At 41.8% G+C, this 12,442-nt stretch overlaps 1 protein-coding gene across 15 annotated transcripts in view; it reads left to right on the top strand.

Moving 5' to 3' along the window:
* The first annotated feature begins 113 nt into the window (after positions 1-113).
* Positions 114-12,442, top strand: part of CFLAR (CASP8 and FADD like apoptosis regulator) — a 36,900-nt gene continuing 24,571 nt past the window's right edge. For 3 of the 15 annotated variants that reach the window (XM_081050810.1, XM_081050802.1, XM_081050805.1), the window contains exons 1-2: positions 227-364; positions 11,395-11,800. In XM_081050810.1, the coding sequence (XP_080906936.1) occupies positions 11,445-11,800 (356 nt within the window). In that variant the 5' untranslated portion in view covers positions 227-364; positions 11,395-11,444. Of the gene's footprint in view, positions 915-2,021; positions 2,933-6,826; positions 6,907-11,394; positions 11,801-12,442 lie in introns of those variants that run through there. The other 12 variants (XM_081050811.1, XM_081050806.1, XM_081050809.1 and 9 more) reach the window with 10 other exon arrangements.

Here is a 12,442-nt window from a genome sequence, read left to right on the forward strand (position 1 = left end):
GCAAATGAGGAATCCAAATTTGGAGGCTGACTGGTCCACATAGCACTGGTCAGCTTCGTGTGTTCTAATTGGTTGTTATGAAACCACTCTGATCGGTTAGTATAGATGTAAATGAGGATATAGCTGTGTAGTGTTCCTATTGGAGGGGGCAGGGCCAAATACGGTTTTGGTCCAATACGATTGGTCCAAATACGATTTTATAAGGGTAGTCTCAAAAGACAGGAACAGTACAGGAAGCTGGCAGGTCAGCCTTTGGTTTTTCTCTGAAAAACCAAAAGTGCATGAGTAGTCTCTGCCAGCATTCGCTGTTAGCCTCTGATGATGAATTTGAGCCCAGTTAACCAGAAGGAGTCCTTCTTGGTGGGTATGTTCCTTCTCCAAGGTCAATACTCTCTTGGTAGTCTTGCAACTTTCCTGTAAGTTTACATTTATTTCAAGTTAAATTTTAAAAAAATCACAAAGTAATAAATAGATGAAAACACAAATAGCTTTCACACTTGCTATTTATTATTATTCGTATACGTCCGTAAAACACACTAACAGTGTTTGTTCGTAACGACAATCCGAACTCCTTTAAACAACCATTCTGGGTTCACAGCATATTTTATGATCTTTATATCATAAAGGATCTAAAGATAAAACAGTGGGTTGTCTGTGACTAGGAGAATGTTTCAACTGAAGGGGACTCACTGGGGGCTGGTAAGTACGGGGTCTCTGGCCCTACCGCCGTGAATGTCAGCCCGCCCAACTTTTGTTCTGGAGAGAAGTGTACGCGCAAGGCCACGTCGGTAGGCGCAACGTCCGCTTCCAGGCTTTCAGTTTCCTTTCCTCCCTTTTACTGCGTTTCTCAAGCTTCCGGGACTGTGAAGCCTGGCAGCTCGCTGCGGGAGAAAAGCCCCACGGTGGACCAGACGGTACGTGCAAGGCTTAATCCCGCCGCTCCGACCCTCCTCAGTCCTAGAGGTCTCATTGCAGGTCTCCGTGTCGGTGTCGCCGTGGGGCCCGAGCGCCGCCTCTCGCCTCCCTCGCCGCAGCTCCCCGACCTGCACTTTCCGGGAACTGGCCCTGGGCGGGGGCTGCCCAGCGAGGGTCGGGGATGGGGGATGGGCCTTCTGACCGACGGCTCAGTTCAGTAGCTTCCTTATATATGGTTTGCCCACGAGTGCCCGCTGGGGCGGAGCCCCCGTCCCCGCACGCACCCCCGCACCCACCTCCTAGCCCCGCTCTCCTCGCACCCGGGATTCCCAAGGGGGCTGTCAGGGGCTGCCCGGATCCCAGGTGCGGTCCGCCGTGCGCCCGCATCCACCGGTCCAAATAACCTTTGGCGGAAACAAGCTTCGGTGGCGGGTCGCGAGAATCCTGTAAACTTTGCTTAAGATCATCTTGAGAGCTACTCACTTCCTGGGCTGAACTGTTCAAAACATTTGAAAGTTTTCCTTTTAAAAAGTTGATGAAAAAGAGGACTTTTTCCTGCGCAATGTGTGTGCAGGCTCTCCTTTACCCGGCAGCGGCAGCCGCCCGGCGCGACATTTCACTCTCTCGCCATAACTTGGTGAAGTAGGTAGGGCAGGGTATGTCTCAAAGCATTTTAATATAGGATATTTTGGCAAGTTGCAAGAAAGCTTGCCGTGGGAAAGTCAGAATGACTGACTGATACATTTATAGAAAGCCTTAAAAAAAATAATACTTGTTCCGGACTCTCCTCTCTTCCCCTCCAAGAGGACTAGGAAATAAATATAAGGTGTTTTCAAGATGTTGCTGGATGGTGACCGGGTTTTAAAATGTTAACAGTGGATTGCAATAGAACAAAGGCCATCTAAATTCAGACCAAGTTTTTGGTTCAAGGCAGTAAGAAGTTCAAGGACGTTGAAGGTCTGCGAATATTTTTATTTGTTGACATTTTAAACTTGTTTACGCAACCGAGAGGTGGTGCCAGTAAGGTGACAGCATACTTGAAGCATTTTGAACACGGACAAACCCGGATGGATAGTATAGAAGTCAGTTTGGGCCCTGACGTGCTTTCCATAAGAGATTCAGATAAAAGGAACAGAATTTTTGGTATTTTCCGATTTGTGGTTCCTCTAATCTTACCAAAAAAGTCTCGTTGAGAGGAAGAACAAAAAACCTTGGCTCAACTCCAACAAAACAAAAGAAAAGACTCGAGCTGGGAAGGGAATTTTGAATGTGGCCAACAGACGTTTTTTTATTTTAACCCTTGTTTTACTTAACAGCTTCTGGGTTGGAGGTCCTGATTAAAATGGCTTTTTCTAACGGCTATGTTTTACATTTTGTTTGTAACTGGCATTTGCACTACCTTTAACTATCTTTACACCCTACTTGTCATCCGCTTTCTTAGGGGAATCTACCGGCAGATCTGCAGGAACTGGGTGCTCCTTGTCCTCTGTCCCCTTGGGAGTCTTGTGCGCCTGGGGGCGTTGGGAGGATAGTCGCGGGTAGTGCGTTGTTTTTTAATAGCGGTGGCGGGTAGTATTGGAAGCAAAACGAAGGCGTTTTTGTTACTAGGACGCCTACCCCATCTCTGTGAGGTAGTGGGGCAAGCAGCGCCCACTCAGTTACCGCCCGCTGCAGGGAATTTCCCGAAGCTACACGTCCAAGGGCGAGTTTACTCACCGAAGAGACAGGTGTGTGTGCACTGATGAAGTTTTTAAGGTACGGGCGGAGGGTTCTCAAACCTGCAGTGTCAGGTGAGCAGCGCGTCCCTGGAGGAGGCTCTTAGCATTGGAGCTCTGCACCTAAGAGGCTTCGGGACGCCTACTTGCAAACCCGCCTCTGACGCTCCGTTCAGTTCCTCCTCCTGTTTGGAGAATCTCCAACTCCGGTGTTTCCGAGTGGTGGGTCTGATCGCGTCCCGCATCGGTGGGGCGCCTTTGCGGGCGGAGATCCAGCTGGAAGAGCCGGCAGCCGCCCCGGCGTGAGTAGACCTAGAACCCTTGTTTACTCCTCTTCTTCTTGTGCTGACGTCACCCTGGACTCCGGGGCTTCGGGGCACTGTCCCCCGATCCCGGTAGAAAAGGATTGAGTCTCTCGCTTTTAGCCCTTTGGCGCTTCCTCGACCCTCGTAGGGACTCATCCACGGCGCTCCTCGTCCCCCGGAGTGGAGCTTTTTACATTTTCCGGATTGGACTCCGTTTGTTTCTTTCTTTCTTGTAGGGCCCCCAAAGCTAATTAAACTCGCATTATGTGCTGAAATGCCTCCTTTCCTTTAATTCAGGATAATCCTACCAATATTTATTTAGCTTCTCTGGGTCAGGCAGAGTTCTGGGTGTGAGAACATAGGGATGGATCTGAACTTGTTCCTTCCGCCTGCGGCAAGTTCCCAGAGTGGTTGGGGAGACCTCCGCAGATAACTTGCCTCGGACAGACTGGAATGGGAAGGGAGAAACCAGTTGGGCCAGACTGGGGAAATAATGGCAGGTCACAGAGCTGTCAACGTGTACTGACACTTGGTCCTTGCTTTCTTTACTATAAATCACTGAGGTCAGAAACACTGTTCTTATTGATATGCCCTATTTCTTTTACATTCAGCTCCTGTCGCCTTCTCTAGGAAGACTTCACAACCCACCGTGGGTTCCTTTACTCTATGCTTGCATATACTCAGTGGCTATCTTTGCAGTTACCATAGGATTGCACTTAACACACTGTATTGGCATACTTTTTCTTCAAAAACCTTTTCAGTCAAATTGTATTATAATTATAGAAGTTAAAATACATACAAAGTAAATAGAGAAAGCCCCTAGGAGTCCATTACCTAAGATAACCAAAGGTTGCTGTTTAGTGTCTTTTTCAGAAATGTATGCACTCAGATACAGTCTTTTAAATGTCTTTAAAAAACATATATTTTGCTTTCTTTTGTGTGGTGCTGTTTCTCCAATTGTATTTCAGAACTACTGTTTTGTGTGTGTTTTCTGTTAATACTCTGCTTTTCTCACATGTAATTTCACTCTCCTCTGGCATCAGTGTTTCTAATGAAAGATTTTTTTTTCTTCTAATGACTACTTTTCTTGTTTTTAAGAATGTATCGACAATTTACATTTCATGAATCTGCTTGTTCAGATGTCCGAATGTTTTTCCTCCCTCCTCAATTCTGCATTTAGAGAAATAATTTCTTCTTTCATCCCATCCACATACAAATTTATGTAATATATAATATATACCTATATTCTTGAATCTTTACAGATAAAACTCTGCTTTCTTTTCCACACCTTGTACCTTGTTCTGTATATCTGTTTCTTTGATGGTCTCCACTTTAGGCCACGTAAGTTCTTTTGGCTGCTTAAGTTGTCTTTATTTGACCATTTAAGTTCTTGTGCAAAACAGACAGAAAACTTCTTCATTATTTTCCTCTTATTTTAGGTATTGAGTTTTCGTCTTTAGCAATTCAGTACTTATGAAAGAACTAATCTCCACCAATTTGATACCTAATTTACCTGCATATTCAAGATATGCAGTGAACTCTTCAATTGGAGAAATTAACCCATTGTTATTTATATACCCCAGTTTTACAATGTAATTGAAAAAATTCTTGTAGCTACTGGCTCCAAGGTTTCAAATGTTTCCCAGCCTAATGACTTCCTTCTAATATCTGATTTTACAAGTAACAACTAAAGCTTCTTTATCTGCTTGTGAATTCTTAAATTTTTTTCTTTAAAAAAGTTTTCAATTGCAGTTGACATACATTGAATTTTTCCTTGAACTTCCTTTGGATCTTCTCTTTGGCATATATATATATATATATATATATATATGTATTTTTTTTACTTGAGGCTTTCAAAAATAGTTTTTAAAGTCAATGATATTTGTTTTAAAGAGTAGGCAAGAGACAGATATTGCTTAAACTCAGACAACTTGGCCTATTTTGTTTTGTTTTTTTCCCCCAAGGGAATTGAAGCCTCATAGTAAATTGATGAATGCAGTAAATGTCACACATTCTGTGGCTTTTTCGTAATAATGTGAGTGAATACAGCAATAGCTCATGGAAGTTTAGCTGAGTATTAAACTTATAACATCTCATGCAATGTATTAGTAATTTTTTAGTTTTTGATTGGGGAATATTGGGGAACAGTGTGTTTTTCCAGGGCCCATTAGCTCCAAGTCAAGTCATTATCCTTCAGTCTGGTTGTGGAGGACGCAGCTCACTGGCCCATGTGGGAATCGAACTGGCAACCCTGTTGTTAAGAGCTCGTGCTCTAACCAACTGAGCCATCTGGCCGCCCCAAGGATATAAAATTACTAATTAATAATTAGTAATTTTGAGATGACTGTCCTATTTGAGCAAAAAATACTTTACATTTTAGGCACTTTTGAGTTTATTCTAGGAGAATTAATTACATCTACGGAGGACTGGCCTGGAGGTTTGGCAAAAATGAAAACTTTGACACATAAACCTTACAGTTTTAGAAATTGTGATAAGTGCAAAACATAAGTATCTAGCTAAAGGTATGGGGAGATGCCCCTTTTGCTAAAAGGCTGGGGTATGTCTGGTGCGCTTGCCTGGAGACGTTGTATTCTGCCTGTTCAAGGTGAGGTCCTGCCAACTCCCTGGAGGCCCTGCGTGTTCATATCTCAGTGGGGATTCCCAGATACTTGAAAGTTTTAGGTTTGCATGCTGCTTTCTGCAGCTGGCAAGGCAGGCTTCTTTTCATTACCGCCCAGTTTTGTAGTGTTGTTGGGAAAGTACATTTAACTTAACGTACTGTGGCTCGGTGGACCTGACCTTGCTTTCATGGGGTGCCATGCCTTGCTTCAGGTAGAGAAGCGTATAAAGAATGGAATATTAAGCATGTCCTTGGATTGGTTAAAGTATGATGGGAACCGGTCATGCCGGCTGCTATGTGGAAGGTTGTGGGAACTCGCTCCTGATAAAGGGCAAGGTCATCGGAGGAGAAATGGCGTGGTTGGTTTTAGGATGGAAGAAAGCAGTGAAAGTGGAGCTGTTGTGAGGATGTGGGAAGAGCTGACCAAGGTCCTGTCAAAATAATTGCCAAGCAGCAGTAAGACACCTACGGGAGGTTGAAAAACCTCAAGTGTGTGGTGTGATCTTTCCGCAGCCCTTCAGCATGACTTGATATTCTAGATGTATGAGTGGAGGAGGCTTACCAACGAGAATGGGATGCTGGGGAGACAACCGTCCTGTTTTCCCAACACTGAGGAATTTTCTGGGACACGGGGCTTTTAGTGCTAAAACTGGAAAGCCCTCGCAAATCAGGACCAGTTGGTTACTCAAGGTGTTGCAGAACTGGTTGTCAGGAGGCAAAAGGGCAAGAGAATTGAGGGTGCTGGCCAGAGAGTTTGTAGCATATGATCTAGGTCCAGTATGGGGAGAAAGGGAAGTGGGCTATTGGTAGCACCTTGTGAACTCCGTTTGTTCATTTATTCATTCAACAAATACTAATTGAGTGTCTACTATGAGTCAGGTACTGGGGTCTGCACAGAGGATTTCACTACAAAGAGGATACAAATGCCCTTATGGACTGTCCTTCTGTGGTGGATCGGGTCAGTGGGTGCTCAGACCCATTCTCACCTCTGTCCAGAGGGTGGAAAACTATAGACTATATTTCCCTGTGAATTTAGTTCTGCCAGATAGGTGCATTCATGCAAGATTTATAAACAGAAGTGAAGTAGAGGCCAATAGCTGGCTGCTTTTCTTAGTTTCTCTGCAGGCAAGCATGGTGGTGGTGATGTGGGGATTTGGGCAGCAGTGTTATGGTGTCCAGTCACCAGATTTGGAGGTGTTGGAGGCAAGTGTGGTGGTGGTGGTGGGTCCCTGCCGTGCAGATGATCTTGAGCTCAGCGCTCCAGGGGCGGCCGCCTGATTCCTCACTGCCCTGGCGGAGACTCTCAGAAGCCCAGCCAAGAGCCCCTTCCTTTAGCTCTTGCATCAATTTTGTAAGCATCCATATTAGATGTATTTCTACTGAAAATACATAGAGTGGTTTCTGTTTCTAGAACATCCCTTCTATTAGCCAGTGTTGTGGAAATTCATTTTGGTAACTTAGGTCAGTGTTGTTTAATGTTTGAAGTAATTGGTAACTGTCTCATGACTTCCCCTTGAGAAATGAAACTGGAACTCGTTTTAGTTTTAATCTGGTGGTGACTGAAACAGATTTTATGTGGGTGTGGAAAAAAGGAGAGGTGTAAGTCATTAAGGTAAAATTTGACGGGGCAGGGAGGAAAGAAAAGGGGAATTCTTTAAAAATTTTAAAAAAATACAGACTCCAGTTTTGTCTGGCTAGAAATGAGTGTCTTAAAATAGTGGGGTGAAACAGAACTTAACAAAATGCTGATTACTCAGGAGGACTGGGAATTTGAAAGCAAGAAAGAAGAATTGGGTTTGGATAGCCCCTTTGTCTGTCACCTGAGTGAGGTGAAGCAAGTGACTTCAGAGGAGATGCTGAGCAGGGCAGCTCAGGCAGGGCAGGGCTGATAAGTGGTGTGCACTGCCTTTTTACAGACCTCTAGAGAACTCGTTCCACCTGCCACCACCCCTGCAAATCCTCTCTATCCCCTCCTGACCTGTTCTTTGTGAGAATAACTTTGGAATATCTCTGGGCTTACTTGTTCTAAGGTTTGTCTGTAAGTACATCAAGGAAGGTCTAAAAGCATTTTGAATTCTGTGAGAGAGTTTCTATGTAAGTGTGGAAGAGACAGAAACGAATTTTTCAGTTTAAAAACCTATAGGGTTTTCTTTTGACTGTTGTTTCCTAATTTTATTGTACTATGGTCAGAGAATGTGGGGCTCGGTATATTTATTTTGGTATCTGTATAACTATTGCTCAGCTTATGAACTAAAATATAAATTCAGTCATTTTTCCCTCTGCATTTTTATCTAGTTACATTCCACTCATCCTGTAATGGAAACCAATTCAGTATTTACGATCACTGTGTTTTAATATTTTCACTACACACACACCCTAAACAATACATAGTATTATTTTTAACATTTAGGATTTTAATGTATGCTTTAGCAACTTGTTTTTTCCTAGGCAAAAATATTTGTTTTGTTGTTTTGCTTTTTGCTTGTCTGTGAAATTCATGTAGTTCTGGTTCATTCATTCTCAGGGCTGTATATTATTTCATTAAAGGCCTATAACATTTTATTCAATCTTTGCTTGATAGAGTTTTAGATAGTTTCCATTTTTTTGCTATAACATCTATTGATGCTAGGAACATTGTATATGTGTTTTGGTATACCCGTCTGAGTTTTTTTTTTTTAAAAGGATATTTATTTAGGAATGAAATTTTCATGTCATGGAGTAATACACATTTTTATCTTTACTAGATATCGCCAAATTGTTTTTCAAAGTAGCTGGACCAATTTATAATTCTTCTAGCAATGTATAAGGTTTCATATTTCTCTGTGTTTTCTATAAATTTGGTGACAGATACTAGCATTTGACCAATGTGAAATAATATCTCATTGTAGTTTAAATTTGCATTTCTGACTACTGTTATGACTTGAACATATTTTCGTATGATTAGTGGCTATTTGGGAGGTTCTTGTAGGTTTTCTTCTAGAATTTTATGTCTTCGACTTTGGTACACGAGGAAAGAATCCCAGTTTACTACCTGTATACATGGATAACCAGTTCCAGCACTGTTTCTGGATGTTTCTGTCCTTTCCCTATTGATTTACAGGGCCCCCTAGGTCATCTGGGTGTAGAATGATTTCCGAGCTCTCACCTGTGTATTTGTTGTTTTGTTACTTATCCCTGTGCCATATTACTATGCATTTGTATTAAATCTTGATATCTGGAAGTTGGTTTGAGTTTAAAAGACACCCCAACAAAATAGTGATTATTTGGATCCTAACCCTACCTCTCCCTTCCATACTCCTCGTTCTTAAGTGCCTATCACCTCTAGCCACAGTTAACTGCCCCCAACACTATCCCAACACATACACACTGGTATTTTGCTGCGTCCTGCGGCCTGGCTCAACACAGTGTCTGTAGTTTTCCTTCTGCAGTTTTCTCTAAATATGCCAGATGCTACCACTGAGTAATTTGGATTTTGCTGCCAAACTATATACCTCCATTAGTACAGGGAAGACAGCATGCCAGTTCTTTTGCTTAGTGTACATGACTGGCAGAAAGTAGTCTTGGGTATAATGGATGGAGAAAATGAACTGAGCAAATAATGTTTTTTAAAATGACTGTTGATGACATTGTTATAGCACTGATAATTATGAATTACAAAAGTTAGATGATTGTTTTTAGGGAGTTGAACATTTCATTTCTCGTAGTTCAATTTGTTTTTTTCGGATTTGTCTGGTGACTGGATAATATCTCATTTGGTTCTCTTATGTTTAATTATTTCATACTTTCTAGTGTATATAAATATTTTATAGGTTAATTTGTAATAACAACTACGAACAATGCTGTGACTTTTAGTGAATAGAAAAAGAACTTGACCTCCTTTGTGGAAACTAATGACTACATTAAAGTCCTGTTAGCCTGTGAGTGGAGTACAGGTTTATGCTTTCTGGAGCACGTAAAATTAGTATTCAGCTTTCAGTTAAAAAAAAAAGTAGTGTGAGTACCAGTTATTTTTTACTTTCATTGAGCAATAAATCATGTAATTTTATTACTCTAGTTATTCACAAACGGCCATGTTTAAGGGAATTTTGGAGGAATGGGCATGGGATTGGCATAGGCACACCAAGACTCATTAAACACACACACTGGATAAAATGTCTATTTTTATGAAGAGCTCACCCATTTAGACAGGTTGTGGGAGGCCAGTGTAAAAGGTACGAATGCACGGTGTGTTTTAAAATAAAATATTTAAACTTTTTAAAGAAATAAAATAAAATTGAAAATGAATGGAATATTATTACTTTCAGGCACTGAAATACTTATTAATATTTTTATCGGTGGGGAACTCTAGGAAAATTGTGCTTCCTCTAAGAATCTGTTCTGTTTTTCTTCTCTTGAACAGCAAGCACTACATATTTAACGTCCCATAATCCCCTTTTTGCTTTGACTGCCAGGAAGTTTAGGGACAAATTCACAGCCTGTTAAAATTTGTTTAGGCCTTTCTGGCCTGCATATTTGCATTGTGTTCTCCCTCTTTCCACTCCATTTTTGACTTTCTAACCTAAATTTTCCCCTTGTTCTCATATAAAATTTTTTTCTACTCATGTGTTTTTATTGTAAGATGCCTCAAATCTTTTATGAACTGAGATTGTATATAAGTAAAATAGGTTATTTATAAATAAATAAAATAGATTCAGTGTTCGTTTTATTAAATATAGTTAGATAAATATGTAAATATACTTGTATGCAAATACACAGCAACAGTTAGCCACTTGCCTTTGAGTTGTGTTTCCAATTATTTGTTGCTACGATGAGCTTTTAACCTGAAATGTTCTCTGATAGAAACAAAGTACTCTCACAGAACAACACAAAAACTTATTTAATGTGAAATATAGATATGAAACTTTAGAATGAACAGTGATTGCCATTTGCAACTTAATTTTTAAGAGAAAATAGGTTGAGTTCCAAGGGAAGAAGTTAAGAATACACCCATGGCATGATCTCCCCACCACTCCCACCCAGTCCCATCCCAGGATGGGGCTCTTTTCTCACATCTCCTGTTCCACATCCTTCCTTCAGCTGATACCATCAGGAACTCTAGTGATAATTGATGCCCTGCAGCAGTATATCGAGAGTCAGGGGCCTCTGGCACTTCCATGGGGGGCTCCTGGTCTGAAGAGGTGATTAAAACTTGACAATGGTCAGCTGTGGTGACAGATTCTAAGAGCATTCATGATGAATCTGAAAAAGGCCTGTGACTTTGGGAGGATGGTAGTGGAGATTTATGCTTACAGGGGTGAATGAAGGATTTTAAAGAAGGAGAACGACTGGAAAAAAGGGGAGGGGTAGGAACAGATGCCTCTTTCTACCATCATTTTTGATACCCTACAGAGGGTACCTTTTGCCAAGACCCATTTTTATTCAAGCTAAAGGTCAACAGCGAGGTCACCGAAAGAGGGGGGAGTTAACACTATGACCCGTTTTTCTGGTCCAATGCTTAGTCATGGGGCTTTTTCCTCTTCCTCCCATCAATGTCATTCATTTGTCACTTAGTCATTAACTCTTTGTGTCATTTCCCCCTTACGGTACTGTATGTTCTGATAAAGCATGTGGGTGTATTTGGAAATAATTTGTCTGTTGTTTCATTTCCTTTAAAATGTAAGTTATCTTCTTTGTCTGTCTTGGTTTTGGGATCAGTTGCTTTGTTACTGAGGACCACTTTCTGTAGACTTAATATGAATTTAATGCGCTAGGTTCAAGAAACCAGCAAGAAAGGAAGAAACTATACTTTGCATAAGTTACTTTGATAATAGGATTTTTAAAAATTCCCTTTTAACCACAGCACACCTCCATTGGAAAGGATTCTGAAAGAAATGAAGAAAACCATCAGAAATGAAGTCAGTTGCCTCGTGGCCGTCTGTTGACTGGATTAGAGTCTTATTATTCTCTGCAACCACACTCTACAGCATGACTGCTGAGGTTATCAATCAGGTCGCAGAGGCACTTGATGAAGATGAGAAGGAGATGCTTCTTTTTTTGTGTCGGGACATTGCTGCAGATGTGACTCCACTTAATGCCAGGGACCTTTTGGATATTTTAAGTGAGAGAGGAATGCTGTCTGTCATGGATTTGGCTGAGCTGCTCTACAGAGTGAGGCGGTTCGACTTGCTCAAACGGATCTTGAAGATGGACAAAATGGCAGTGGAGGCCCACCTGCTCAGGCACCCTCATCGTATTTCGGACTACAGGTAATTCAGGAGCTCTTTCTGAGGCTGCAAGGGAATGAGGTGGTCTAGACTTCTGAATGAGAGAAACGAAGACAGTAAGAAAAGCAGCCTCATTATTTTCTCTATCCACTAATCCAACTGCTGTAAATGTTACTTTATTCCTTTGAACTTGTAGATTGAGTTTGTTTAAAGTAATTGGGTAGAAGATCATAATGAAAGTGGAAAGGATAGATGGGGTGTGTTTGCCTAATAGATAGGGTGAGAATGATAGAAATGATTAAGAGCTAGTAATTCTTGCCAGCCTCTGACTGTGAGATCAGCTGTGGTCTTCTCTACCTTGATTTTCTGTGACGTCAGACCATGGCAATTTTTGATACTGAGAAAGGGAATAAGTTTGACAAATGATCTCTGTAGAACTCTGTGATCCTTCTTGAATCCCCGCTGGTCTTTCCTGCAGAGGAAGCCAGTGGGATGGGCTTCCTTTCTGTAAGGTCCCTGCTCCTGGAGGGCCTGGGGAGGCCAGATTGAACCTCTCTTCAATTAATCACCTCTAGCCCCCTTCAGTTCAGAGAGCACGTCCACTGCAGTTCCCTTTAGTTCAGACAGCCTTTAAGTTATTCCTTCCGTCTGTTCACGTTGTACTCTCTTGGATGTTCTGGAGTG

This window comes from Rhinolophus hipposideros (genome assembly GCF_964194185.1).
Source record: "Rhinolophus hipposideros genome assembly, chromosome: 6".
NCBI lineage: Eukaryota > Metazoa > Chordata > Mammalia > Chiroptera > Rhinolophidae > Rhinolophus > Rhinolophus hipposideros.